The sequence below is a fragment of the Salvelinus sp. IW2-2015 genome, linkage group LG20 (assembly GCF_002910315.2).
Source record: "Salvelinus sp. IW2-2015 linkage group LG20, ASM291031v2, whole genome shotgun sequence".
Taxonomy (NCBI): Eukaryota; Metazoa; Chordata; class Actinopteri; order Salmoniformes; family Salmonidae; genus Salvelinus; species Salvelinus sp. IW2-2015.
Window position 1 is genome coordinate 79,168,945 of NC_036860.1, and position 18,903 is coordinate 79,187,847.

The 18,903-nt window shown below is 44.2% G+C and overlaps 1 protein-coding gene across 1 annotated transcript in view; it reads right to left on the bottom strand.

Annotated features, from left to right (window-relative positions):
* kcnh6a (potassium voltage-gated channel, subfamily H (eag-related), member 6a) overlaps positions 1–18,903 on the bottom strand; it is a 44,682-nt gene that overhangs the window by 23,894 nt on the left and 1,885 nt on the right. Inside the window, 6 exon segments of the mRNA XM_024012819.3 lie at positions 9,677–9,876; positions 10,505–10,555; positions 10,653–10,992; positions 11,207–11,310; positions 11,485–11,637; positions 17,222–17,452. Of these exon segments, the coding sequence (XP_023868587.2) occupies positions 9,677–9,876; positions 10,505–10,555; positions 10,653–10,992; positions 11,207–11,310; positions 11,485–11,637; positions 17,222–17,452 (1,079 nt within the window).

Consider the following 18,903-nt stretch of genomic DNA (forward strand, 5'->3'; position numbering starts at 1 on the left):
AATTTCAATCTCACAATTTGCCAACCCGCCCCACCCCCACCAAGCCTAATCACTTTTTCATCTCACGCCGCCAAACCTACCCTAGTAAAACTGACTATGCCTACCGATCCTCGACGTTCGGCATGTCATCTTATAAAATAGCTTCCAATACTCTACTCCCAGCAAACTGATGCCATGTTTAATCACAGTGCCATCCGGTTTTGTTACTTAAAGCACCTATTATACACCCACCCACTGCGTGTATGCTCTATCGATGGCCTGCCGTGCTACATGTTTGTCGTCAGACCACCTGGCTCAAGGTCATTAGCCAGGCTATGCTAGTTAAAGCGCGCGCCTTATCTCTTGTTCATTGGTCACGCATGGCAACACCTCACCCGTCAGGGCAACGCGCCTCCAGCAGGCTGTAGCCATGAAGTGCTTTGAAATGCTGGTCATGGCTCACATCAACACCATTATCCCAGAAACCCTAGACCCACTCCAATTTGCATAGCGCCCCAACAGATCCACAGATGATGCAATCTCTATTGTACTCCACACTGCCCTTTCCCACCTGGACAAAAGGAACACCTACGTGAGAATGCTATTCATTGACTACAGCTCAGCGTTCAACACCATAGTACCCTCAAAGCTCATCAATAAGCTAAGGACCCTGGGACTAAACACCTCCCTCTGCAACTGGATCCTGGACTTCCTGACGGGTCGCCCCCAGGTGGTAAGGGTAGGTAACAACACATCACTCTCAGGGGTGCATGCTCAGTCCCCTCCTGTACTCCCTGTTCACCCATGACTGCATGGCCAAGCACGACTCCTACACCATCATTAAGTTTGCTGACGACACAATGGTAGGCCTGATCACTGACAACGATGAGACAGCCTATAGGGAGGAGGTCTGAGTCCTGGCAGTGTGGTGCCAGGATAACAACCTCTCCCTCAATGTGATCAAGACAAAGGAGATGATTGTGGACCACAAAAAAACAGAGGACCGAGCACTGGTATGGTAACTGCTCGGCCTCCAACCGCAAGGCACTACAGAGGGTAGTGCGTACAGCCCAGTACATCACTGGGGCCAAGCTTCCTGCCATCCAGGACCTCTATACCATCCGTTCTCAGAAGAAGGCCTAAAAAATTGTAAAGGACTGCAGCCACCCTAGTCATAGACTGTTCTCTCTGCTACCGCACAACAAGCGGTACCGGAGCTCCAAGTCTAGGTCAAAAAGGCTTCTTAACAGATTCTACCCCCAAGCCATAAGACTGAACAGTTAATCAAATGGCTACCCAGACTATTTGCATTGTCCCCACCCCACCCCTCATTTTTACACTGTTGCTACTCTGTTTATTATCCATGCTTAGTCACTTTATCTCTACCTACATGTACATATTACCTCAATTACCTCGACTAACCGTTGCCCCTGCACATTGACTCTGTACCGGAACCCCCTGTATATAGCCTTGCTACTGTTATTTTATTGTTGCTCCTTAATTATTTGTTATATTTCTATATTTTTTTTTCTTCTTTAAAACGGCATTGTTTTAAGTAAGCATTTCCCTGTAAGGTCTACTACAACTGTTGTATCCGGCGCATGTGACAAATAAAATTTGATTTGATTTGATTAGAGTCTAACTGACATACATAGGCGGAGCATGAGTTTCAAGTTTGGGAAWGATAATCTTTACATGCATTATCGCATTTCCGTCATTTTCGATAACAGTGTTTTCCCGCTAATTGATTTTGGAACATTTACACTTATAGCCTACTGCCGTGTGAGCATTTCTGCGCTTATAATGTGAAGAAATTGCGTAATAGTTTATCAACATTTTAAGGTAAACGTTATGATCTGTTGCATCAGCCTCATTGCTTTTCAAAGTTTTTTTGATGCGAGTTGTTGTATTAGTTTGGAATCTATCGCATCCCACAACTTTCCCAGAGTATGTTTGTAATATTTATTTATTGCACAGAAGGACAAGTTGACCAATAGAATAGGTCAACTTTTGTACTATGGGGGATAGTAGATTAACATAGGCTAGTGATTTTGCTGTTCCTTAGGCCTACTCATCTTCATGGCTGACGAAAATATGGACTGTTCTAACATCTTCAATATGCGCTTCGGAATTCGCACAGTTGGGTCCCCATTGTGTCTTCACTTGTAGCCTCCTTCTTAGATTAAATGCCTGTGAGAAGGACCCAATCACATGACAAGCATTGGCAAATAATCATTGAAATATCTGAGAGAGCCATGTGAGTGAGAGGTGTTTTGGAGCACGGCAGCCAGGAATTATAATTATTATATTCAGCCTAAGGGCACAACGGACACTTTGGCCTTCAAAAGGCATGGGTTTTTTAGGGAGCATTACTGCCACACAAGGGGGATGCCGCCGGGAAATCCGAGGCCTGGTTAGAATATTATCAAGTGCTTGTCAAATTGTGAATGAGACTGGTTAAGTGTGTAGCCTGCACAAGAAACAAATCAGAGTTCATGCCTTTCATGTGACTTTTTTCAAATCATCATTTGAGTCCCATCATGCAGCCTGAGAATGTATTAAAAATCTAAACATTTGCCCAACATTTGTATCACCACTAAAGTTGCATAAATAACTCTAAATGAAGCATACAGGAGGACCACATTTTTGTTAACCGCTCAACACAGAATAGCTGTATGTGAACACTCCCTCAAATAGTTTAGTGAAAATATCCTTTCCATTTTATTWAGCAATGTTCAATTGTATTCTTCATACTATAAAATAATAAAATATAATGCCACAGAATTTTAAGCAAATCTTGTCTGCTAACTAGTGTAGCCCACAGCCATATGACATTGCCATATCAGGGCGTAACATAAGGACAACTCAGAGTATGCTATTCTGTTCTTCTGAAATAGACTACATTTTCTTCATATCATGTTTCTTTAGACCTGTTTAAAATAAATTATGGATGTATTGTGATGGTGTAGGCTATATTACATGGATTTATTAGACTTTTTAAAATGTAGATGTTCCAAAGGTCTGCATCAGTGGCTTGTAGGCTATGCCAGGAGATGCTAAACGTCTTTATGTTAATTAACAGTCAATTACTGTGAGACCGGCAGTTATTTGCATGACTGCCACCGCCCTACCAGAGCAACATGTTTCATAACAACCCACCTTGACCCCTTCCACCCCTGCCAGCAACACACACAGACACATGATAGCAGAACAGCTGAAATACTCACATACACAGTCACTGATGAAAGTGGGAAATAATCGTGGGAACGGGAAGTAGAGGGATTATGAGTATGAACTGCACATCTTAAAAATAGGGCTCAAGCCCCATACTGTATATCGTGCTCTGATATGATGAAATATTTATATATATATACAGTCGTGGCCAAAAGTTTTGAGAATGACACAAATATTAATTTCCCCCAAAGTTTGTTACTTTAGTGTCTTTAGATATTTTTGTCAGATGTTACTATGGAATACTGAAGTATTCATCTGATCACTCTTCATAACATTTTGGAGTATATGCAAATTGCCATCATACAAACTGAGGCAGCAGACTTTGTGAAAATTTAATATTTGTGTCATTCTCAAAACTTTTGGCCACGACTGTACAGTACCAGTCAGTTTGGACACACATACTCACCTACTCATTCAAAGGTTTTTCTTTATTTTTACTATTTGCTACATTGTAGAATAATAGTGAAGACATCAAAACTATGAAATAACAATATGGAATCATGTAGTAACAAAAAAAGAGTTAAACAAATAAAACTATATATATTTTGAGAGATTCTTCAAATAGTCACCCTTTGCCTTGATGACAGCTTTGCACACTCTTATCATTCTCTCAACCAGCTTTACCTGAATGCTTTTACAACAGTCTTGAAGGAGTTCCCCACGTTTGACATCTGTGGCATTGTGTTGTGTGACAAAACTGCACATTTTAGAGTGGCCTTTTTTGTCCCCAGCACAAGCTTCTTGATATGCCACACCTGTCAAGTATGGTCATATTTGAACAGGAGAAATGCTCACTATCAGGGATGTAAACAAATTTGTGCACAACATTTTAGAGAAATAAGCTTTTTGTGGGTATGGAACATTTCTGGGATCTTTTATTTCAGCTCATGAAATATGGGACCAACACCTTACACGTTGCGTTTATATTTTTGTTTTGTGTACATTATCTCTAAAACACTTACTTTTTAGAAAGAAATTGTTGAAATCGTCAAATATCAGTTGGAAAGGTACAAGGTTGGGGTAAATTCCATTTCCAATTCCAGCCAATTCAGGAATTCACTGAAATTCCAATTCTCTTCAATGCTTTTCAATGAGYACAATTTGGAATTGAAACGTGGTTTACTTTCTGAATTGACTGGAATTGAAATGGATTTGACCCCAACCCTGGGAAGGCAACATAATTAGCCTGGAGAAATCCAGTCTGTTTGTGCTAACATTTCACTCCTTGCCACTCCATGTAATGCCAAATATGATGATTTCTCCAGGCTAATTATCTTCTAGATGTGTGAACTTGTTGGTGAGGGTGATTAAAAACCAAACACCACAGCTCACATAATTTGAGAGTACATGTGTGTGGTATTTATAGTGATCAGCAGCTGAGGACTCTACCAGGAGCAGGTTTGGAGGAAGTGGAGAGGGAGGCATCTATTGGCCCGATCGATTTTTCCATTGGTAGGAACTAGAGGCACGCCAAATTGCCTCCCATGTGCACCSAGCGAGCAAGACAGGGGGCATTGACACGGCAACCTAAAGAGCTCACCTCTCACTCAGAGCAATGCTAACATTAGCAGCAAGTCAAACTGCCCATTCACAATCAATCAACTAAATTCTGATGATATAAACCCCCGTTATAACACTCAAATGTACTGTCATAAGACATGTATGTTCACTTGACACACAAACACATCTAGTAATACCACAAAAATCCCTAATATTGAGTCACATTGCTCCACTTGTAATGGACAAGTGAAGTCAGGGCAGCCAGGGTTAGCGTGTGGGTTCATCTGGCTGGTGGCCACTCTGACTGTCCCACCACAGACATGTGGGTCAGTGTGCTACGCAGTGGTGTTGTGGGGCCATCTCACTGCGTTAGTGTTTCCATGGCATTACAGGTTATGACAATGTACTCAAACTTAGTGTGATGACATGTGGGTGTGAGAAGTTCTTCTGCTGGCACAGATGTCACACTATGGAAGGTGGGATCTTTCTTTCACACATACAAACTGTCTTTTCCCCATTCTCCCTCTTTCATATACATGCAGAGAGACAAGAGCATATAGTACAGTAGTGATGCTAAATAACATCTCCATACATGTAGCCAACAAAATGTTCATACAGGAAATAATATCCTCTTACACACTACATGACGAAAAGTATGTGGACACCTGCTCGTCGAACATCTCATCTCATCTCATTCCAAAATCATGGGCATTAATATGGAGTTGGTCCCCCCTTTGCTGCCTAAACTGCCTCCAGTCTTCTGGGAAGGCTTTCCACTAGATGTTTGAACATTGCTGCGGGGACTTGCTTCCATTCAGCCACAAGAGCAATAGGGAGGTCGGGCACTGATGTTGGGCTATTWGGCCTGGCTCGCAGTCACCTTTCCAATTCATCCCAAAGGTGTTTGATGYGGTTACATTGGGACAGGTAGCGTTCTCCTGGCATCTACCAAATCCAGATGTATCCGTCTGACTGATAGATAGTGAAGTGTGATGCATCACTCCAGAGAACGCGTTTCTACTGCTCCAGAGTCCAATGGCGGCAAGCTTTACACCACTCCAGCCGACACTTGGGATTACGCATGGTGATCGGGCCAGTACAGTACGGTAAGTGGCAACTCCTAAGTGGCAACAGTGAATCTTTATATTTCCGTAAGTGACCCCAGTGGAAATCGAACCCACAACTCTGGTCTTGTTAGTGCCATGCTCATATGAACTGAGCAACATACAGGACCACTACAATACATAAGTACAATACAATACTGTAAAATACAATACATATTACTGTAACGGAATTCGTCCTCCTCATCTGARGAGGAGTAAGAAATGTCAGACCAGTGCGCAGCATGGTAAGTGTTCATGATGAATCTTTAATAGAACAAACRGAACACTGAAATACAAAACAATAAAATGAASMAACGAAAACCGAAACAGTTCCGTGTGGAACACAGACACGGAAGACAACCACCCACAAGACACAACAGAAAACAGCCTACCTAAATATGGTTCCCAATCAGAGACAATGACTAACACCTGCCTCTGATTGAGAACCATATCAGGCCAAACGAAAAACCAAACATAGAAACACAAACATAAATAACCCACCCAACTCACGCCCTGACCATACTAAAACAAAGAAAATACAAAAGAACTAAGGTTCGTGACAGTACCCCCCCCTCCAAGGTGCGGACTTCGGCCGCAAAACCTGAACCTATAGGGGAGGGTCTGGGTGGGCATCTGTCCGCGGTGGCGGCTCTGGCGCTGAACGTGGACCCCACTCCACATAGTCTTAGTCCGCTTCAGTAGCGTCTTTAGAGCGGCGACCCTCGCCGCCGACCTAGGACTGGCAACCCTACTAAAGGGCCCCACTGGACTGAGAGGCAGCCCCGGACTGAGGGGCAGCTCCGGACTGAGGGGCAGCTCCGGACTGAGGGGCAGTTTCGGACTGAGGGGCAGCTCCGGACTGAGGGGCAGTTTCGGACTGAGGTGCAGCTCCGGACTGAAGGGCAGCTCCGGACTGAAGGGCAGCTCCGGACTGAAAGGCAGCTCCGGACAGAAGGGCGGCTCTGGCTGCTCCTGACTGGCAGGCGGCTCTGGCAGCTCCTGACTGGTGGGCGGCTCTGGCAGCTCCTGACTGACGGACGGCTCTGGCAGCTCCTGACTGGCGGACGGCTCTGGCAGCTCCTGATTGGCGGGCGGCTCTGGTAGTTCCTGACTGGCGGGCGGATCTGGCAGCTCCTGAATGGCGGGGAGCAGGAACAGGAGGCCTGGTACGTGGTGCCGGCACCGGAGGGCTGGTGCGAGGGGCTGCCACAGGAGAGCTGGTACGTGGGGCTGCCACAGGAGGACTGGTGCGTGGAGAAGGCACCGGATAGACCGGACCGTGTGAGCGCGCACTACAGGTCTCGAGCACCGAGCCTGCCCAACCGTATCTGGCTGAATGCTCACCGTAGCATGCCAGTGCGGCAAGGTGGAATAGGCCGCACTGGGCTATGCACACGTCAGGAGACACCATGCGTAGGGCTGGTGCATGTACCCGGCCCGAGGAGACGCACTGGAGACCAGATGCGTAGAGCCGGCTTCATGGCACCTGGCTCGATGCCACTCTAGCCCGGCCGATACGAGACGCTGCTATGTACCGCACCGGGCTATGCACACGTACTGGAGACACCGTGCGTCTTCCGCATAACACGGTGTCTGCCCGTACGCTCGCTCTCCACGGTAAGCACGGGGAGCTGGCTCAGGTCTCCTACCTGACTTAGCTACATTCCCCGTGTGCCCCCCCCCCAATACATTTTTGGGGCTGCCTCTCGTGCCTGTTGCGCTGCGTGTGCGTGTCGCCAACTCCATTCTCCTGTAACCCTCCTCGCACTGCTTCAGGGAATCCCAGGCGGGCTCCGGCACTCTCCCTGGGTCGACCGACCACCTTTCTATTTCGTCCCAAGTTGTATCGTCCAGATCTCGCTGCTGCCCAATACCACGCTGCTTGGTCCTTTGTGGTGGGTGGTTCTGTAACGGAATTCGTCCTCCTCATCTGACGAGGAGTAAGAAATGTCGGACCAATATGCAGCATGGTAAGTGTTCATGATGAATCTTTAATAGAACAAACTGAACACTGAAATACAAAACAATAAAATGAATGAACGAAAACCGAAACAGTTCCGTGTGGAACACACAGACACGGAAGACAACCACCCACAAAACACAACAGAAAACAGCCTACCTAAATATGGTTCCCAATCAGAGACAATGACTAACACCTGCCTCTGATTGAGAACCATATCAGGCCAAACGAAAAAACAAAGCAGAAAAAAACGAAAAAGAAAAAAAAAAACAAAAATAAAAAAGATATAAAAAAAATACGCTCCCAAATAAATAAAAAAGAACATAAAGAAACGCCCACACATAGAAACACAAACATAGATAACCCACCCAACTCACGCCCTGACCATACTAAAACAAAGAAAATACAAAAGAACTAAGGTCAGAATGTGACAATTACAGTACAAGTGGAAGATATATGATTGTCATCCCCATGAGCGTACCACCCTCCTTCAGGCCATGAATGAGTCATGTAATGACATCAATCCAGGCRTTGTCAGGCTTGGATTCTCCATGCCAAAAGGTTTTTCCCCAGGTGCATGAACAATGAGGACATTTACTGCGATGTCGATGAGAACCAATGGCCAAATGCTCAAGACAGGCTTGATGCAAACTAATGCAAACTAATGTTTCTTTCATTTGATTACAGTACACCTATGTTGGAATTATATCTGAACAATACAGATATTTTTTTCATCAATTGTGAAAGGTCACACATGGGATAGAAATTATTGAAATTTGATGTTCAGTCAATTTCAAAAGATCGTGCAAGTGTATTGTCTAATGTGAAAACAGTACTGTAGCATATTATATTCAAAGAGCATTTTGAAACATGTGTCTATTGGATTAACTAGCTGTTAAAATAACTACATTGTGAAAACAGTACTGTAGCATATTATATTCAAAGAGCATTTTGAAACATGTATCTATTGGATTAACTAGCTGTTAAAATAACTACATTGTGAAGATATTAATATGTTGTGTTTTGATGATTAAATAAATGTTCACATGGTATTTCACAGTACATTTATATTTTGGATGAATGGTTGGGTGGTGAAAGATGCATTCAAACTAAATAAATGCACAATAAAATGTTTTATGAGACTTGCCGTGTTACAAGTTTGGAGTTTTGTATTAAGAAAATTCACCACATACTTTTGAAAATAGGACCAAAGTGACTGAAAAAAAAGTTAATTTTATATATATCGTTCCTGTTTGTGTGTTTGTGTGTGTGTGTGTGTGTGTGGATGCATGTGGAAACTCTTTAGTGACACGCAGCTGCTTCTTCAGTAGAAAGCTTGCAACACAGGAAGTCAGACCTGTCACGCCCTGACCTTAGAGAGCCTTTTTATATCTCTATTTGGTTTGGTCAGGGTGTGATTTGGGTGGGCATTCTATGTTCTTTATTTCTATGATTTGTGTTGCTATGTTTTGGCCGGGTATGGTTCTCAATCAGGGACAGCCGTCTATCGTTGTCTCTGATTGGGAATCATACTTAGGCAGCATGTTTTGCCACCTTAGGTTGTGGGATGTTGTTTTTTGTTAGCTCTGTGTAGCCTTRAAGACGTGACGTTCGTTGTTCTTTTGTTGTTTTGTTTGGTGTTCGGTTTTAATAAAGAAGCATGAACACGTACAACACTGCACCTTGGTCTCATCCTTCCGACGAGCGTTACAAGACCGAAGAGATGTAAATCCACCACTTCTTAATAACCCAACATTCCTTTTACATAATATCGCACATGCCGTTCTGAAAAAGCTCACTTTAAAAATCCCTTAATAAATAGGCAGAATACAGGTTGAGTCAGGCAATCACATGGTTGTGGTGGTGTGATATGAGTGCTAGTGAGGACCATGTGTCTCACCTGTGTGACATGTGTGACCTTCTCTGTGACGTCTCGGTGACGGTCCTTTACTTTGCTGGGAGCGATGATCTCGATCTCAGTGGGCGAGGGCGGTCGCAAGAGGTCGGAGGCGAAACTGAGTGTGAGGGGGTTACGAGTGCTGGTCCTGCGTCGCATCAGGTCCGAGTCTGAGGTGGAGCTCAGAGTACCGGCCTTCAGGTCTGCACACAACAACACTCATCTCTCATTACTGTGTCTCTATCTACTTTCAACGACTAGTTTACATATTATATTATCATTCAAATCCTTTATTTAAACTGCAAGTAACACATTCAGAACTAAAAATATAATGTGTTATAATGCAATTTCCATTCCTCTAGGTGAGAAACATCTTGYTTTATACTGAGCAAAGCATCTGAGTGAGAAAGATACAGAGAAAGTGTATTATCTATTTCACTTGTTTTGGCAATGTAAACATATGTTTACATATGCGGGGATGCATGTATTCCTCTACATTATTTCCCTGGGGTAGATGGGAAGTCCACAGCCCTACACTCCATAGCCCATAGTATTAGCTGTGTGATGAGTAAAGGATGGCCTCTGAGTGACTGGGACTCCTATAGACCTGACACACACACACACACGCACACGCACACGCACCCGTACACGCACACGCACACACACACACACACACACACACACACACACACACACACACACACACACACACACACACACACACACACACACACTATAGGTTAGAGGCATTGATTAGTGACCCTGCTGCTGCACATGCTCAGTGCTTGAGGAATGGGAGTGAGGATTCGCATTTTCTAGAGAACAGAATACCTCCAACAGGCCCAGGTAGCTTTGGCTTGGTTTGTTTTGATTCAGATGGAACTGTAAGAGTAGACAGCCACATTTCTTCCTGTCAGAGGGGGTACAAAAATGGCAACAGACTACACTTTTGACTGGGTACACACACACACAAACTCACTGCTGKTGGAGCGTGGGTCTCCTGGTCGGCCCYACTCGGCCCTCATGCTGTCGAGGTCATCCAGGGAGGAAGCTRTGCGGAGGCTGCCGACAGTCTCTCTGGAGTGGCTCCGGGGCAGGACCYTCCTGGGAAAGGCTGCACTGGAGAAGGGGCTGCTGGGGAGGAAGGGCACGCTGGGTTCCAGCCGCTCCGACAATAGGGACAGCAGTTTGGGGGAGTAGTGGCTTGCAGGCTGGGAGGACTCGTGGTCCTGCTCTATCAGCGCCTCTGTCTCAGACTGCATGCAGCTCTCCTTGGACGGGATACGGAACTCTTTCAGAGGGATCTCTTCACTGTTGGGCTGAATTAGGGAAGGAGGAAGAGGACAATCATAGGTTAAATATTGTACTAGATTTCTACTTACTGCTAAATGTATGTGACTGAAGCTATATTCATTACAAAACATAAAAGATACAGGAACTGAGATAATCAAGATATATTATATGTAAGGTCATATTTAGACGAGTACTGTGTGTATAGGCCTATGTGTGTATGGGAGTCTCTGGGCACCTTACCTGTAGGTAGTCCACCACCACCCCCTCAAACTGGTCTTTGGCGAGGGAAGACCGACGCATTGCACGTACCAATGGCAGTCTCAACTTCAGCCTGCGACTCTGCCCTGAGAAACCACAGAGGGCTTATACATACACTTTACATAAATACACCTARAGTACCAGGATGTAGTCACATTCTGTATGTTATAACACAGCTACATTRAACATGGAATAAACAGGTTGATGCAGACAGACAGACAGACAGTATCACACACACACACACACACTTCCACACTGACCTGCCCATACCCAGCCCTGGGCCACCCTCTGTCTCAGACCTGGTTTCTTGAGGGAGGGGTCAATGATTTCCTGGAAGTTGAGGATGAACATGATGACCTGTCCCTCCGCTTTCTTCACAGGAACAACATCAATCAGACAGGGCCTGCAGGTCCCTGCAGGGGGGAGAGACATAACATTATAAAGCTGCTYATGGCCATCCTAACCTGGGCTCAAAGATAACTAAGTAGACTTCAGGACAGCTCAAGTAACTATAAATATTGTTTCATCTTATCTGACTGTGCTCTCTTTAACACTGAACACATTTAGACMCAGAGTCTCAGGTTTCATGGTTGGTGGGCTGTTACTGCCATCTCATTTCAGTTTTATGTGGAGAGGCCTTTCAAACAGCAGTACAGTCTTGTAGTTTCTTTCCARGACTGGATGTTTTCCCAGMGCATTTATGAGACCCTCCTTTCTGTTTAAGTGAAGCCAGGGTGGGGGCTGTCAACATGTCCTAGCATAGGAGAAACAGATAGAGGGGGGAGGCAGCYAATGAGATATAGAGGGAGATAGAGAATAAGACCAATCAAAKTGTAGACAGASTGTAGGAAGAGGGGAGGGAGAGAGRGGGKGAGAGGGAGAGCTAGAGAAAGAGAGAGAGGAAYAAAGAAAGCAAGAGAACTACAGAAGAGAGGGGAATAGAGTGGKATATCAATCGTAGTACTGAGCGATTAGTGCTTTTGAGGTGCATTCTTCTGTCTCTTCTGTAGTAGGCGTAAATGAAACACAGACCGAACAAGTAGATGTGCAATGGATTATAGTTATTGTAGTTAATTACCATGTTTTATGCACTAAACTATGTAGAATATTGACTTGTTCGAAACTACAACTCCCTACTACAAGTTCTTGAAATGTTCCGCATTGACCTCTGCAGCAGAGGTAACTCTAGCTCATCCTTTCCTGCGGCGGTCCTCATGAGAGCCAGTTTCATCATAGCACTTCATGGTTTTTGCGACTGCACTTGAAGAAAAGTTGAAATGTTCCTCATTGACTGACCTTCATGTCTTACAGTAATGATGGACTGTCGTTTCTCTTTGCTTATTTAAGCTGTTCTTTCCATAATATGGACTTGGTCTTTTACCAAATAGGGCTATATTTTGTATACTACCCCTACCTTGTCACAACACAACTGATTGGCTCAAACGCATTAAGAAGTAAAGAAATTCACAAATTTACTTTTAACAAGGCACACCTGTTAATTAAAAGGCATTCCAGGTGACTACCTCATGAAGCTGGTTGAGAGAATGCCAAGAGTGTGCAAAGTTGTCATCAAGGCAAAGGGTGGCTACTTTGAAGAATCTCAAATATAAAATATATTTTGTTTTGTTTAACACTTTTTTGGTTACTACATGATTCCATATGTGTTATTTCATAGTTTTGACATCTTCACTATTATTCTACAATGTAGAAAATAGTCAAAATAAAGAAAAACCCTTAAATGAGTAGGTGTGTCCAAACCTTTGACTGGTTCTGTAGGTAGAAGCTTACGAATAACATTTTGGGTGAGTTTGGGCATTTACAAGTGAATGTGAATGAGAGACATTGTGCAAATGAACAAAGTTTTGAAACATGCTTGTCTGAAGGACGAACAGTACTGGCTCTGGAGCAGCATGTGTACATGCTGTGTCTGTGTGGAGTCCGGAGTCGCAAGGGCAACGGCTCTGCTCGGAGAAAATGGGGGAGGAGACGGGCCGAGAACAGAGAGGAGAAAAAACGCAAGGAAATCAAAAGATAGCAGTGGCAGTTGTACAGATAACTCATCCAAAGTGCTTTGACTTCTCAAACATGGCAGAAAGCTAACACAATATGATGCCCCGTCACCTTATTAATTCAGCACTTACTTAGATACTGTGCATTCGGAAAGTATTCAGACCCKTTCACTTTTTCCACATTTTGTTACGTTACAGCCTTATTTGTCCTCARCCATCTACACACAATACCCCAGAAGGACAGAACAAAAACTTGTAGCAAATGTATTAAAAATAAAAACTGAAATATCACATTTACTGTACATAAGTATTCAGACCCTTTACTCAGTCCTTTGTTGAAGCACCTTTGGCATTGTTGACTTTCAATATAAAACACAACCCCGTCAATACACAGATGGACTCACCTGTTCCTGCTTACTCCCATTGTGCTATAACACAAACAAACATGTGACTGGCTCAACTGATCTGGGGAACTACGGTAAGTCTCATAATGTAAAATAATGTGACAGGTGAAAAGAAGAACATGATCTGCTTTATCTCCTAACGCTCTCCTAACATATTTCACAAGTTGACTGCAGGTACTTACCTAAAAAACAGACACAAATATTACAATTTATTGAAAAACTTCAAAGAAACAGTTTCAAAGGTATTGACGGTACTGAAAAACCATCCTGTGGCTATTTCCAAATACCCTGGTATACGGGTATACTGCCCAAGAATAATTGATTCCCATTCAAAATCCTATTTTCCCTAACACCTAAACCTAAACCTAACCCTTAACCAAACCCTAACCCTAACTCCAACTCTTAACCCCTAATCCTAATTGTAACCCTAATGTAACGGACTTCTTCATCCTCCTCTGACGAGGAGTAAGAAATGTCGGACCAAGATGCAGCGTGGTGAGTATCCATTTTAATATGAATACTTGAAACAAACAAAATAACGAAATAAACGAACGAAGACGAAACAGTCCTGTAAAGTGACAACACAAACACAGGAACACAGTAACAGGAACAATCACCCACACCCCACAATACAAAACAGGCTACCTAAATATGTTTCCCAATCAGAGACAACGACAAACACCTGCCTCTGATTGAGAACCATATCAGGCCAAACACATAGAAATAGACAAACTAGACATACAACATAGAATGCCCACTCAGGTCACACCCTGACCAAACAAAACATAGAAACATACAAAGAAAACTATGGTAAGGGCTTGACACCTAACCCCTAAACCATACCCCTAAGCCTAAAACAGCCATTTTCATTGTGGGGACCGGCAAATGTCTCCGGAGTCATGTCCCCAGGAAATGTCCTTGTTTTACACTCACACACACACACACATTAACAAACAAACACATTCATTCAGTTTTAGGATCAATTAAGATCAATCAAGTACAGCAYCATAATGCATTTTTATTGTGTATGATGAATTGTACCCATTTACAATTAATTCGTGCTTGTGTGCGCACCTGCGTTCATGACTGTATGCATTACTGGGATACAAAATAAATAGATGTTCAGTGGATTTGAGCTGGCTCATTGACAATATTTCCATGACAACAAGCTCTCCGACACGGCACTTCTCATGCCCAAATGACCAACGTAACGGCATTGTGTCTACAGCCTCACTAGCCAGGTCTGTTTGCTTGTCCCTCTGTCCTTTGCAGGGGTCGCGAACAAACTGGAAAATAATGGAACAGAATCAGAACCAGACCAGGGAACGAAAGTGATCTATATTGTTCTGGAACAGAACCATTATTTAAAAGTCCTATAAAAAAAAATGCAACAAAGCGCCTATGCAAAGCTCTTCCTCTGTCAATCATTAACTTCTTCCAAAGTCTGCCAGCTGAAAATCTTTGCCAGTGTGTGTGCGTGCGTGTAGTCTATCTGCCCCTCAGAAGCATAGCTGCAGCCTGCGGACATTACAAACATAATTCAGAAGATAGGGAGAGAGATTTTTATCTGCACACGCAAGCTTGTTAGCTAGCCAGCTACTCTGGTCCAACGTTAAGCCAACTCTGAAGTTCAAAGACATTCAAAAATGTTCCATAGAAGCCGCTCCTCCATAGGTATAATTCGGTGGGCCTAATTCAGATAATGCATATCATCACAAGATCCCCGGCGTTTCAAGCCAAGCCTCCTCCTCCACTCTTTCTCGCTGTCTCCCCACTCGCAAAATTTCAGTTGCATCTCATGCCCTACACCTGTCTTTCCATAACGCATGTGAACAACTCACTGAGCTATATCGTGCCAGCTCTATAGCAAGCTTCTAAGGGGTGCGTAACCGGTGGCAGGGAAGTCAGACGCAGGAGAGCAGAACTTAGTAATAGCCGGAACAGTTTAATAGCAAAACCAACAGCATAAAAAATAACAAGATATTGGGTACAAAAACCCGTCGCGCACCAATCAACACGTGCACAAGCACTTACAATAAACAATCCCACACAAAGACAGGGGGGGAACAGAGGGTTAAATACACAACAAGTGATTGAGGGAATTGAAACCAGGTGTGAGGAAAAACAAGACAAAACACATGGAAAATGAAAAGTGGATCGATGATGGCTAGAAGAACGGCGACGCCGACCGCCGAGCGCAACCCGAACAAGGAGAGGACCCGACTTCGGCGGAAGTCGTGACAAAGCTGCTCTATCCATACTGCATGATTGGYAAAGTCATTTAATGTCGATCTAAATGGAAAATAAATAAAGGTTTAAAATGGAACAGAAAGTAACGATATAAACGGGTTACTTTGGGGGGGTTGAACCGGTTCAGAACTGTATTTTATGGTTCAGTTCAGAACAAAACGATTGTAAAATAATTTTGGTTCCAACCCTGGGTCCTGTGTACATGTACAAGAGACAAAACACAGGAGCATACAAGTATTGTTAATTTTTTAAATAAAACAAAATCACAAAAGTAGTGCACTGGGCCTTTACTTGTCCTGTATTAGTGGACCTACTGTATATAGCCTTCCGTAGCATGGGCAAAAAATAAATAATCTGCACCCCCCCTATCCCCCTGCAGCACCCCCACCCCCAAACTTAGTGCAGTTATGCACAGGATGGGAATGGGGAGTGGGGATGTCACGCCCTGAACTGTTTCACCTGTCTTTGTGATTGTCTCCACCCACCTCCAGGTGTCACCCGTCTTCCCAATTATTCCCAGGGTATTTATTCCTGTGTTCTCTGTTTGTCTGGTCCCGTGTGGCTCAGTTGGTAGAGCATGGCGCTTGCAACGCCAGGGTTGTGGGTTCATTCCCCACGGGGGGACCAGGATGAATATGTATGAACTTTCCAATTTGTAAGTCGCTCTGGATAAGAGCGTCTGCTAAATGACTTAAAATGTAAAATGTCTGTGCCAGTTTGTCTTGTCAAGTCAACCAGCATGTTTTTCTGTGCTCCTGCTTTTTCTTGTCTCTGTTTTTCTAGTCCTCCTGGTTTTGACCTTTTGCCTGCCCTGACACTGAGCCCGCCTGCCTGACCATTCAGCCTGCCCTGCCCTGACCTTGAGCCTGCCTGCCTCCCTGTACCGTTTGGAACTCTGACCTGGTTCTGAACTTTTACCTGTCCTCGACCTGCCTCTTGCCTGCCCTTTGTTGTTGAATAAATATCAGACTCAAACCATCTGCCTCCTGTGTCTGCATCTGGTTCTTGCCCTGTGTTGTTATATGTTGCAGGTGAGGTAAGCAGGCCAAGACAGCTCCACCATGTCCACTCCCCAGACAGATAAATTAGTAGATGAGAGTTCCCTGAGTCTGCAGCAGCTGGCTCCACATACTGTAACACTGCATCATACAGTAGCATTACATAAAAGTGAGAGGGAGACAGCCATGACACTTGGAGGGACCAAAATATTCTGTATGTGACCTTTACAGCACTCCCCACTATAAAGAAGGGGAGTAATGTTGTCACTTTGACTCTCTTGCTCTTTCCATCTCTTTCTCTCTGAATCTCAGTCTAACCCTCCACCTTCTCCTTACCTTCTTTGTTGTAGTAGAGGATCTCCACCTTGCGCTCCTCTGACCCTAGCAGGGCCTGTGCCAGCTGTGTCAGGGCAGTCTTCATGGTGCCAGGCCCCACCAAGAACTGGCAGGTGCAGGGCTGCTGCATGATCTCTGCCCGCGAGAAGCCAAACATCTGGCAGAAGCCCTCGTTACAGTAGATAATGCCACAGTTCTTCATCTGAGCGTTGGCTATCAGGAACTTACGATCTGGGAGGAAACCAAGGGGAGAGTCAGAGCAGATATGAAAATGTACGAATATGGTGGGAATGTGGGAAACTACAGTACAATTATCATTGAAGGCTTATTACATCAAATGCAATATGCAAAATCGGACAATCAAAGTTTATCCAACTTCAGAAACATTCAGTTATCATATTCAGGTAATGATCATTTCAAGGAGAAGTCTCTCAATCAGATACAATTCAAGTCTGGACTGTGTTCATTTCAGTATCGCATTCAACTAACCACATTCACCTCAACATCCAGTTGAAATTGGAGTAATCAAGTCTGTCCCTCTGCGGCACAAATCATATCAGTGCAATGATTCAAGATGGTCCCAGAGGGACTAATACGGAGCAGCTGGACTCAGCAATGACAGTCCGCAATCAAGATTATAATATACTGCAATAGGTTTCAGCCGTCCTTACCTAGGTTCATGAGTGTGGCTATTGTCTCCAGCGCTAATGACAATTGCCTTCGAAGTCACATCAGCTACACTGATATTGTCGTACAGCGTGATATTCAATCAGTACAGTTTATYTTGAAAAGCTGCTCAAACATCTGTGCCTCTGACTCTGTCTCTACTCRTCTTTTTATCCCCTCGTGAAACTGAGTTACACAACTCTCATTCTTCCCCATTTAAACAAATATGAGGAGAGCGATTTGGAGCTTCACCCAGAAAAAGCAGAACCCCTTCCCCATCCTTGCTCCTCTGTGTAGAGTAAATAGGTGAGGTCGTTTGGTGGAAAGTACATCCTATCCTAAGTCATTATCAATGCCTCAGAACACAGACACCCAGACTCAGATTGTTGCTAAGCAGCAGTGGTRTGGCACACGCATCACCCGGCAGGGTGCTTACGCACGCACACACGCACACAGAGATAAGGAAGACATCAGTTTGATGGGACTTATCGGTCTGTCTCTGAGGACCCCTCTGCAGAGAGCTTTGACAATCCCAGAGTAACACAATTAATTCCGAAATGTCACGTGCCAGCACAGCAAATTAAACAAGCTGAAATCCTTTAACATGAAATTTTGGTGAAAAGTGGAACATTGCGACTTCTCTCTTTAATGTGGAGCAGCGGTGGAGAGGGTTATTTTGAGCCATACCCCTGTGGTCAACAGACTGTCTTCACACTGTGACTGAAGAACACTGACAGTGACAGGCACAGGTTATAGGCCACTACTGAGCTAGGTTATAGGCCTCTACTGAGCTAGGTTATAGGCCACTACTGAGCTAGGTTATAGGCCACTACCGAGCTAGGTTATAGGCCTCTACTGAGCTATGTTATAGGCCACTACTGAGCTAGGTTATAGGCCTCTACTGAGCTAGGTTATAGGCCTCTACTGAGCTAGGTTATAGGCCACTACTGAGCTAGGTTATAGGCCACTACTGAGCTAGGTTATAGGCCACTACTGAGCTAGGTTATAGGCCACTA